The 12,220-nt window shown below is 36.4% G+C and overlaps 1 protein-coding gene across 3 annotated transcripts in view; it reads left to right on the top strand.

Moving 5' to 3' along the window:
• Window positions 1-12,220, top strand: part of ARAP2 (ArfGAP with RhoGAP domain, ankyrin repeat and PH domain 2) — a 185,029-nt gene that overhangs the window by 70,281 nt on the left and 102,528 nt on the right. For all 3 annotated transcript variants that reach the window (XM_049630420.1, XM_049630418.1, XM_049630419.1), the window contains exons 13-14: window positions 280-454; window positions 913-1,047. In XM_049630420.1, the coding sequence (XP_049486377.1) occupies window positions 280-454; window positions 913-1,047 (310 nt within the window). The remainder of the gene's footprint in view (window positions 1-279; window positions 455-912; window positions 1,048-12,220) is intronic.

Genomic DNA, 12,220 nt, shown 5'->3' with positions numbered 1-12,220 from the left:
GCATAAAAAATGTCTTCCTAAGCAACTACAATGGATTGGAAGGTTTGGAACATCCCAGCAACAGAACAATGAATTAAAACTTGGAGGTCTGTAATTTACATTCATACAAAGGCCTTTTGAGCCTATTGCTTAATTCAGGGCATACTTCTTGTTAGTTTTCCTGGTTAAAAAAGGAATACGAAGTTCATCTTATAAATGGTTTGGTAGGCTTACACTCATTTTAGTAGCTAGAATTGTGTTTTCTTCCCTTAATAGGTCTTTTTTTCTTTTAACGACCAGGCTCTGTGTGCTGCTGTAGTGAAACCAGATGTTTTGGAAACAATGGCTTTGCTCTTCAGTGGAGCCGATGTCATGTGTGCAACTGGAGACCCTGTGCATAGCACCCCCTATCTGCTGGCCAAGAAGGCGGGGCAGAGCCTGCAGATGGAGTTTCTCTACCATAACAAATTCTCGGGTTAGTCCCTGTCCCTGCATTAGCCTGGTCTCTTCTCACATATCCCTGAAATGACCGAAGCACAAATCTGTTTATTTCTCAAATAAGAAGAACCATCAGAATGAAGACAAGTGTGATTGTTAAAAAGATGGGGGATGTTGAGGACCATATTTGTTTCATTTCAGGGAAAATGTTTAGGAAGTAAATCTCGTATATTTCTTTAATCTTACAAATTAAAAATTAAAATAGTTAATTCCATGTAATTGTTGTCACCAAATTTAATTTCCATATGTGGATAATAAATATAACTGCTTATTTGCAAATTCTGTGCAAAGTAAAATATCTCTGTATATTTATTCTGTAGTGAATTTGAAGTAACTTTTCTTCTAGCTCAAGACTCACCTATATATTCATAAGCAAAGGGAAATAAATTATGTACATTTTAGATTTCACATGTATAATTTCTGTAATTTTTCCAGATTTCCCTCAACATGACATTCACTCTGAAGGTGGATTAGGTCAAGAGCCTTCCCAATCCATGTTCCTCTGTGACTTTTTGTATCAGGCTTCTGCCGCTGCTTCTAAACTTTCTACAGAGAAAAAACTGCTTGAAGGTATCTTTTCTGCTGCTTTTAGATTTTGTTATCTGTAAAACTTTATTTCATTATCAAAACAATTATGTTTAAATTATGATTTTTTCCCCTTAAGATGTTATATTTGATCTTGCAATAGAGAAGTCTTTTTTTGAGGGTTTCTAAATGCTTCAAGGCACAGATAGTATTTCATGCTCAGCAGCAGGGATTTACCACTGGGTTGGGATGCTGTGTGAATTCTCAACAGAATTCACTGATGTCTACTTGAGGGCCAGCTAACTCTGTTTCAGGATTTAAGGGTTATTCCAAAGAAATGTGAAACTCAGCCCTTTTCCTTGGGGACAGACACCCTAACTGGTGAGATTAGGTAGATAAATCTCAACACATAGGCAGAACTGACAAGCTTTCAGTACCTATTCTATCAGCATACTAAGTGATATGAAGTAGTTCAGTTCTGATTATAAGTGTATGCATGTATAAGTAGAATCAAGCTTAAGCATGGTTTCAAAAAATGATTGGAAGTAATTCAATTTAACAACCTATTGTAGGTTTGGGGAATTATCAGAGCAGTCATGTGGGCATTTATCCATCTCTGCATCCAGCTCCTGTGTCAAGCATGTGCTAAGCATTAGGAATTACAAAAATGAAAAAGACACAGGTCTCATGCTCATTGTTGAATACATATGAACTAATTTGAGAAATGTAGGCAGAAAAATGTAATGAGATCTGTCTTACTGGAACAAAGAGAATTTAAGAGAGATTAAGCTGTACAGGCCAATTGGTGTTGGGTGTTTAGAGGCTCAGGAGCCTAGTATTAATTCCCTAGGTGGTGTAATCCAGCTGTACTACTCTATCAAAGGAACAATAGGATAAAAAACTCACTTTAGGGTGTTAATCCTGATTCTTGTGCATTTAAAGTGATTATTTCAGTATAAATGCTTTATGTCCAAAGAAATGATATCCCTAAGTAGAATTATATTTTTTATTAGATTTTCCAGAAAACAGTAGCTATCCTTTAGTGAGCAGGTACTATGTGTAAAGCATTGCTTTAGGGACTTTATGTACATTGACTGTAATCTTCATAATGAAAAATGGAGATGCTCAGCATGAAACAGAATTTTACATCTGATTTGTGTTATAATTGTTATTGTAATGCTTTGACCTGGTCCAAGTGTGATAGCTGGTGATATTTTGAATTTAGATGTTTTTGGTTCCTTCAGCAATTGATTTTTAAATATCTCCGTTTACTCAATATAACCAATAATAAATGAAGATTTTATAGAGATTTTTTCATTTTCCAGTGCTCTTTAGTATTTACCCTTACGTAGTCAGAAGTTGGTTAGAAATGGGGAGGGGAGTACCTGAATAATCTATGAATTGACTATAGTAATTATTAAAATAATCAGATAGTAGGCAGTTAATGTACTTGTAAATAAATTTACAGATATTCTAGACTATTTCTTCTGAATAGTGGGAGACCTTATATCCACCCTTCAATCACTTATAAAAAGATGAAATAGGGAAATTGAAACATGAGATTTTCTTTCGAAAACTTCAGTGTATCATAAGCACTCAGCAGTTAAAAATAAGCTTTCATTTATTTTTTTGGCAAAAATAAAATACAAAATAAAAAACATTGAGCTTGTAATATTTATAGACTTAATGGTTTGTTTTAATATTTCCTTGAAATAGATTGCTTTTCTTAATCACTTAAGGAATAAATTAATATTTTAAATTTGTGACTAAATCATTCTTTCCTTTTATCTTTTAAATTGACTATGGATTTAGAAACTGGTGCATTCTTTGTATATGTAATTTAATTAGGGATGTTTTCTCATTTTGGAACATCCTGTTTTAAGAACTATGAAATTAAGCTTTTGTACTTTGGCTGTGTAGCACAACAGATACTATTTTATTGGAGAATAATCTCCTGGTAATGCACTCTTTGATGATCTTAATTTTTTCCATCCAGTTTGTCAGCAAGTTCTATCATTTCAAACTCAAAATAGATCTTGAATCAGTTGGCCCATCATGTACTCTGGGTTGCAATGCCTCCCTTACTTGTCTCCCAATAACTACCCTAGTTTCCTTCCAAATTATTCTACAAAAGCAGATTTAATGATAATTTTTATGATTTGTCAATTCACAGGTCTTATATTTTCATTGTTTGAATATATTTAGCAGCTTCCCATTCCAGAATATAGCCCTATTCCTTATTATGACCTAAAAGACCTTCCTGTCCCTTCCCTGCTTCATCTCATATCGCTCCTCCCTACACTCACATGCCTGGCCACACGGTTGTCCTCTGTTTCTACAACACGTAATGTTCTTTTCTGACCTTCTGGACTTTTGTAGTTGCTGTTCATTTTCAAGGAGGTCACTTCCCCCAGTCTGACTTTTTCTCATTTTTCAGGCAACAGTTTAGTGCTACTAGAGAATGCTGTCGCTGGCAGCTCTTTCCTTTCATAGGGTGCTGCTTGTTTCCATCATAGCATCTATGGCATGAAGATGATCCCTCCTTTATGGATTTGTTTCTCCCACTCTCTGGAGTGAGAACTCATTGGGGCATTGGCATTTGCTGGCTTATTCAAGCTTATCAAATCTTTGGTGCCTGATATAGTGTCAACACACAGTAGTCATGTGTAAATACATATTGAATAAATGTCCATTTCTCTAATCAAGTTATTACCAGTGTAAAAGTGCAAGAGACTTGTTAATATTTTGTCTTTGACTTGTGCCTAAAATATATAATTGCTGGTCAACAGACATATGAAAAGATGCTGAACATCACTAATCATTAGGGAAGTGCATCTCCAAACCATCTTACACCTGTCAGTGTGGCTAGGATCTAAAAGACAAGACATAGATGTTGGCAAGGATGTGGACAACCCTCATGTGCTGCCGGTAGGGATATAAATCAATGAAGCCACTGTGAAACACAGGATGGCGATTCCTCAAAAAATTAAAAATAGAAGTACCATATGACCTGGTAGCGAAAACAGTAATTCAAAAAGATATATGCAGCATTATTTATGATAGCCAAATTACAGAAGCAACCTAAATGTCTATCCATAGAAGAATAGATAAAGGCGATGTGGTATATTTATATATACAATGGATTATTACTCAGCTATAAAAGAGAATGGTATCTTGGCATTTGGGACAATATGGATGGACCTGGAGGTTATTATGCTAAGTGAAATGAGTCAAAGCAAATACTATATATAAATTCACTTACATGTGTAATCTAAAAAGCAAAACAAATGAACAAATAAACGAAGAAAAAAAACCCAGAAACACAATCATAAATACAGAGAACAAATTAGTGGTTACCAGAGGGGAGGGGGTTGGAGAGGAGGGGCAAAATGGTGAAGGGGATTAAGAGGTACAGATTTCCAGTTATGAAATAATTAAGTCATGGGGATGAAAAGTACAGCATCGGGAACATAGTGATATAATAATGTTGACAAATAGTGACAGATGGCAACGTGCTTATCACAGTAAGCATGCATAACGTATAGAATTGTCAAATCACTGTTGTGTACCTGAGAGGTATGTTGTACAACTGCAACTCATATAACGTTGTATGTCAACCAGACTCCATATATTTTATATATATAATTACTGACACAAAACATTTTTTTTCAATAAGTGTCTACTTAAAAATGAAGAAAGGGGCACCTGGGTGGCTCAGTTGGTTAAGCGTCCGACTTCGGCTCAGGTCATGATCTCATGGTCCGTGGGTTCAAGCCCCGCGTTGGGCTCTGTGCTGACAGCTCAGAGCCTGGAGCCTGCTTCAGATTCTGTGTCTCCCTCTCTCTCTCTGACCCTCCCCCGTTCAGGCTCTGTCTCTCTCTGTCTCAAAAATAAATAAACGTTGGAAAAAATTTTTAAAAATGAAGAAAATATGGAACTATCAAGAAACAAAGTTCCATTTGTTTTGTGGTTTTTTTTTTTTGTTTTGTTTTGTTTTTTTTCCTTCTTTGCTCTCTCAAGATGCTGCAGCGGTGTTACTCCTATCGGGAACCATCTTTATGGGGAAAAAATGAATTATTTGGAAAGATTTGGAGATGAAAGTGTGTTTGTCACCTTTGGCCCTGGCTGGCAAGCATCTGGACTGCACCCCTCTGCCAGTGCTTGTCAGGACAGCCATAGAGCAGCATGATTAAACAGGAAGAAAACAGGATAAAATGCATGCAGTCCTTCAGAGAGTTATGAGAGACTTCAAATTGTCAGTTCAGGTTTTCAGGATTCGAAGTTTCTGGTCTCAGGTTATGAAGACTGATCTGTAGTTTTCTTTTTCTTTTTTTTTTTCTCTTCTCAATTTAGTGTTCATGTAAAGAAAGATTGATAGCTCATATTAAACCTAAGTATAGAGCTGAACAGTAGCATCCTGGTTTTGTTTTGTGTTTTCTCCTCTTAACTGTATTTTTCCCCCTTGGTGTATTACTGTCATTTGTTGACACAGTGTTTGATTTTTTAAAAAGCGAGTGGTTGATATGGTTTACTAGAAACTCTATATCATCTGTTTATGTTTAATTTCATATATTAGCATTGAGGAATTTTGAGGATCTTTTGTTCTATAATGCCTGGCTTGTATAGTCTAAAAATGTTTCTTCAAGGCTAAAACACATTTATTTTAAATGAAAAGAATTCCTAGTGTGTATTCCTATTTTCAGTGAATGCTGAATACCATCATTTTAGGAAATTCTTCATCAGGAACCAGCTTCATGGTTTCAAAAAATAATAGTTTTGTTTTAACTATCTTAGATTTACTCTGCATATATGTATTCCAAGCCATGACCTCTCCTTTTCTCCAGTATGTTTTAAAAATGGGCTTACATGCTTCACATGTATAACAGGCACAGAGAAGCAGTATGTAAAGTAGGTTCCCAGAGCCTGGCTGCCTGAGTTCTGCTCTCAGCTCTGATGCTAAGTACTTGTGTGATCTTGGCGAAGTCAGGTAACCGTTTTGTGCCTGTGGACAGGAAGGGATATGTAATGGAACTAACCTAATAGGGGTTTTCTGAGGGTTCAGCGAGTTAATGTAAATAAAATGTGCAGCAGAGGGCATGGCACATATGATGATAGGGTGAGGAACAGCAGAAGCAGCAACAGGGGGCTATCTGTATACACAGCTGCTTCTGATTTCCAGTTAGCATCGGAGTTCATACATATTCTGCAGGTGGTAGCCGACAGCCAGTGTACCCAACCACAGTATTCACATCGCTTCACAGTAGTGTTTCAGGAGGTCACCTCTGGAGCCCCTGTATGTGTGTTTGAATAAATTCCAATCATGTTTTTCTTCCCTGTTCTGAATATCAACATTGAACGGAATGAGCACCCTCTCCAGCCAGTCCAACTACCATACACACCAGCTTTTGTCAAACAGCTTGTATCTTGAGAGTCACCCTCTCTGTGGCCCCAGTTTTATTTCTTGTGGACATCATCTGGTTAACTGGTTAACAGTAAGACTTCTTCTGTAGCAGAGAGGGTATTCTCAAAGTCAGAGTTAGGAGAGCATATCTGAATTGGGCTAAGCAGACAGGTGCAATCCAACGTGAGCTTTTCATTGCTTCCCAAATGAGTAAGAATGCAAAGGTTTCCTATCACAGCTTTGTTATTATAAATCCTCAAAGGTAACATCTGTGCCTGCCTTGTCTGACCTCTGGCCCATTTCCACTTAAAAAAAAAAAAAAAGACAAATCAAGAGTTATAGTGATGATAATCCTATAGAAATCCCCTCAAGTCCATATTTCTAACTTAAAATGAGTTCACACTCACCTTTTTAAAGGATCTGTTGTTTCTTTCCCATTAGAATTTACATAATTAGACTCTGCATTTACATTTATTTTATGCATCGTGCATTTGGCACTTCTTGTTTAAGACCTTCCAATGACTCCCACTTGTCTGCTGAGAAAGGAGCAAAGTCCTGAACACCTGTACTGTGAGACTGCTGGGGCCTGGCCTCTGCTGTCTCTGCTGTGCCTGTCTTCGTCTTTCCTATTTGCTAACTTCACGTGTAATCCGGTTCTCTGGCCAAATAGATTTTTGGAAGTTTCCCCTTTCCTTGACTTTTCTCATAGTGTTCTTTCCCAGAGTTATGGAGTGATTGATTGCACCTCCAAATGTATTTTTGACTACTTTAGAAACCTGTCTTTTTAGTCATGAATAACAATTTCAAAAGCTGTTTTTTTGTGAAATTTTTTATCATTCTAGTCTGAGGGTGGCTTCCTCCATGAATGCTTCTAATCCCTAAAGGGACCCCCCCCCAACCATAGTTCTTATTCTAACCACATTTCCCCTTAGATTGGATTGCAAACTGTATGAGGACAAGGGGCGAGATTCCTAATCTGTGCCAGTAATTATCTGCGTACTCAGTAAATGTGCATTGTTTTGCATTATTCTTCATGAAGATTACTCTCATCATCGGAGTGCATTGTTTTGAAGTTATAACTCCAGTTGATTAGTATTTTGACTTTTCCTTGTCGTGTATTTTAGAAATCTGCCATCAATATTCATTTAACAATTATGGCCTATCATGATTTTCATACAACTCTGCAGAGTATACACTGTGACTCAGGATCCAAGGCTCCTGGAAACTCAGTATATCACCTTCCAAGAGGCTTCAATTGGGTGTCTGTGAGCATTCCTTTCTGGTGCCCATGAAGAAATTCTTTATGCTGTTTTCTTCTTCCGGTCATGATTCAACTTTTCATTTGTCAGTATCTCAGAATACAGTGATCCCAAGCTCTCAGGATTTCCACCTTTTAAGTGTTTCTCCTTGTGATGTTTTTTGAGACTAAACACATTATCTTCTTCTACTTCTCTCCCCACTCTATATATGATAAAGGGCAATTTAAAGAAGAGGATGATAACTATTTTCTTTTAACTTTTTGTTTTTAATTATGTTAACATAATTTCCAACTTAGAAAAGTTACAAGCATGGTACAAAGAATTCTCATATACCCTTTGCCCAGACTTCCCAAATATTAATGTCTTACTTTGTCATTTTTCTTTCTGTGTATGCATGTATATATGTACATACATGTGTATGTGTGTGTATGCATATGTTTAGAGTTACTTAAAAGTAGGTTTCAGACATTATGCCCTTGTATCCCTAAGTATCTCAATGTTATTTCTTAAAAAGAAAGACATGCCCTGAAATAACCATGCTATAGTGATCAAAATCTGGAAATTATCTGATCTACAGATTTTATTCATTACAGCTGTGTGTATAAACCTTATTTAGTAGCTTTAACATCTGTAGATCTAATGTACATTTGAAATGCAACATTAGGGGTTGCTTATATAATTTGATTCTTGGCAATAACTATAGTTTAAGAGTTTGTACAGTCTCTAGAGTCCAGAAATGGGGTAGTGAGATGATAATTAAAATATAATTAGTTTTAACTCCCAGAGACTGAAAATTTCAAATATTTTTTTCTTCCTAGAATTCTTTTTTTTAATTTATTTATTTTGAGAGAGAGAGCATAAGCGGGAGGGCAGAGAGAGAGAGAGAGAGAGAATCTCAAGCAGGCTATACACTGTAAGTACAGAGCCAGACATGGTGCTTGAACTCACAAACCATTAGATCATGACCTGAGCCGAAATCCAAAGTCAGACACTTAATCGACAGAGCCACCCAGATACCCTGCTAGCATTTCTTTTTTAAAAACGTTCAAATTTAATATTTTACCTCACTTATTCAGAGAGTCATTTGGCAAACTTTACAGACTTTGAATTACATCACTAAAACCTATAGAAAATAACATCTTTCAGCATTTAATTTTCATGCTAGTGTCTTTCACTAGGAGATATATAGGATGACTAATGGGTTTTTTGCTCAATGAGCAAAGCTCATTGTTTAAGTTCTTTAAAATGGGAGTTAAAAGGGAGTGATGAAGCTTAATAACCAATTTTGGTAATGCAAAGACAGATTATATAAAATCACTGTGTCTGGTTGGTGTTCATCCCTTTCATTTGAACTCTTGGATTTATTTATATTTTCATTGTTTAAGTTTCAGTTGAGAAGTAAACAAGTAGTGACATGGGTACTTTAGAATGTATAATAATGTAAAACCCACTAGAAGAGTGAAATAATAAATACTTTATATTTGCACATAATTTTTAGAATTCAGTAGCAGTAGAATGAGCCTGAATAGACCCATTTCCAAAATGACACTTTCTTTCCAGCCCCACTATCTTCCATTAGACTCCACTCTAGCCAATAAGCATTGCCTCTTTTTTTAAAAAAAGGACCCAAAATTTTACTTTCAGAACTAAAAGAGATAAAGCATATACAGTCTTTAGGAAGTAGTTTCTGACTTCCATTATTATGTTATTCAATTTGGTTGTAGCACTTAAAAACTTCTCCTCCCCCCTTTACCATTTTAGTGGTCAATAACAATCATCCTTAGCTTAAGTTTTGTTTATACCAATATTGCTTCATGTGTATGGACCATTATTTATATTCATGGCTGCATTGTCTCAGATATTCTGTTAACCTGTACAATTTACTTTCACAGATGAAATTCTCATAGTTGATGCATTAGCAGAATTTGGCTCATTCTGTACCTTTAAAGTGTGTTTCATGGTGACATTTTTGTAGTCAGGTCTTCTGTATGTAGTTCTTTGACCCTCTCCATTATTCTTGTTCGTCAGCCCTGAACCATTTCCAGTTCTGGCTCATCAGCTCTCCTCCACCTTTATTTGGATCCCTGTGTGATTTCAGACTAATTCTTGCTACCCTCTAGAATTGCTTGTTTCTCTTATTAGAGAATAGGTTGGCCAGTGTTTTCCATCTATTTTTCTTGCTTCTGCTTTCAGACCGTTGAGATTGCTGAGAATTGCCAGTTAGGGAACCATGCCTTTTGAGTTGGCCACAAATTCATGCGGGTCTGTTTTTTGAGTTTGGTTTTAACCTAATCTGGTTGCAGCATGCTAATTGGTGATCTTTATAAGCAACTTTTTTTTTTTTTCTAACTTTTATTGTACCAAAGGAAAGATAAAATGGTTTCAATGGAAAACAGATATTTGTTCCTTGTTTTTTCATTCTTGGACATTATTCTTTGTCGTTGATAAATTCTTTTCCTCTGATCTTTTTCTCTTTTTTTGGAAGTAATATTAGGATCTTCCAGCTCCATCATCTTGTACTATGTTTTTTCTCCCTCTTGTTTTGGGAAAGTTTCTTTCTAAGCTTTCTCTCTTTTTTTTATTTAAAAAAATTAAAATTTGCGATTCTATTTTTAATTATCAAAACTTTGTGTGTTCTTATTTTTTCTTTTTAGAACAAGCTGTACTTGTTTTAAAGCTACACTATCTTTCCTTGACAGTCTGATATTTATAGTTTTAAAAATTTAATATTTTGATTTTGGTCTCTGTCTTTTATGTTGGAAGGTTTCTTTTAAATGTTTGGGATCAGGTGTGAGAAGACTCCATGAGTCTCTTGCTGGGAATGTTGGGATTGGGGTATTGGTTATCACTGGCTTCAACGTTTTGTATGAAAATGTGGGCAAGTAACTAGGAGTCTGTAGAATGACACATAACCACTTTTTTTTCCAGATGGTACCTTATCTCTGCCTCAAGACAATGCCTAGAGGCCCCCAGGTTAGAATCTGTCTGGTCCAGTTTCTCCAGAGTAAAGGACCCAACTTCCACATGAGTGAGGAGGCCTTGTTGCTTAGCTGCTTTAGCACAGGGGAGAAAATGAATAGACTTTACTCCCTTTATATGATAAACTTGTTTCAGCTCTACTTCTCACCCTACACTTCTTTAGGTATTAGCCTCTCCCGTAATTTACGGAACTTTGTGGAACATTACTTGCTGCCTGTTAACTTCTTCTGCATGTCTGAAGGTACCAGCTTTTGCCTCTGAGACAAGTCAGTCATTTGCTATGTACTGTGGATCTCTTTGGTTCTTTGTCCTTTTGAGTTTGTACTGTCTCTTCGCTGTCATTCTGTTGTGGTTTTGGGTGGGAATGGAGATACATACATGGACCCATCCGGCTACGCTTAAAAGTAATTCCATTTATGATTTTCCTGTTGGCTCTTTAACACATTGCTTATTTTTGTATTTATTTTAATACGGAGTTAGCAACCTCATCCGAATCATCTCCATATCTAGTAACTTTACTTTCCAGTTTATGAAAATAATAATTTTAACAAACTTTCTCTAGGCTATGCAGTGTGATGATTCTTTTTTTTTTAATTTTGTTTTGTTTATTTATTTTGAGAGAGAGAGAGAGTGAGCATGAGCAGGGTAGGGCCAGAGAGAGAGAGAGAGAGAGAGAGAGAGAGAGAGAGACAGAGAATCCCAAGCAGGTTCCATGCTGTTAGTGTAGAGCCCCATGCAGGGCTCAATCTCATCAACTGGGAGATCATGACCTGAGCTGAAATCAAGAGTCAGATGCTTAACTGACTAAGCCACCCAGGCGCCCCTACAGTGTGGTGATTCTTGAGAATAGAAAAAAAACAGTCCTCGTTATCAAATAGCTTATAGCATTTCTGTATAAACACATTTAATTTGCTACATTGTCCAAATTGCAGTTATATTTAAAAATATTATTTTAAATTGTCAGTATATATTTAAACAGCCACCTATAAAGACACTTCTACATGCTTCACATGTACTGCATCCTTTGATCACCACAGCAATCCTATGAGTTCGATGGTTTTCTTATCCTCATTTTGAAGATTAGGAACCTGAGAGAATGGTGAAGTTGTATTTCAGGAGTACCCAGTTAGTGATGAAGGCTTTGTTAGAATCCAGAGTCTTTGACTTCCAGTTCCACCTTCTCAGGGGCTGCATGGTGCTAAGGATGCCACAGAAAGATACTTAGTTCAGCCTGATGACAATAAAAGTTTGGAGACGAGTCCCAAGAGAGGTTGTGCCTAAGCCCAGTCTTGGAGAAATTGGGCTAGCTGGGTGGAGTACCATTTTAGTTAAATAATCTTCTTAGCTCAAGATCTGTCTTTCCAGTTCTTCTGTTTATTCTCTTATCTTTTTGAGAAAGAAAACATTCATCTTCCATTCAGCTTGGGAAACATTTTTGGATGGTCTGCCATTTGCCTTACCATATCTCGTGCCTTCATTTGAGTTTATGATATCCTTTTTTATTAATGGCATAGGCTGTTGATCTATCCTGACTGGTTTCATTTCTTCCCAACTTGGCTTCTTTCATAAGATACTAAGT

Source organism: Panthera uncia, chromosome B1 (assembly GCF_023721935.1).
Source record: "Panthera uncia isolate 11264 chromosome B1, Puncia_PCG_1.0, whole genome shotgun sequence".
NCBI lineage: Eukaryota > Metazoa > Chordata > Mammalia > Carnivora > Felidae > Panthera > Panthera uncia.
Note: the sequence above shows the minus strand (reverse complement) of the source record. Positions and strands in the feature narration are given on the sequence as shown.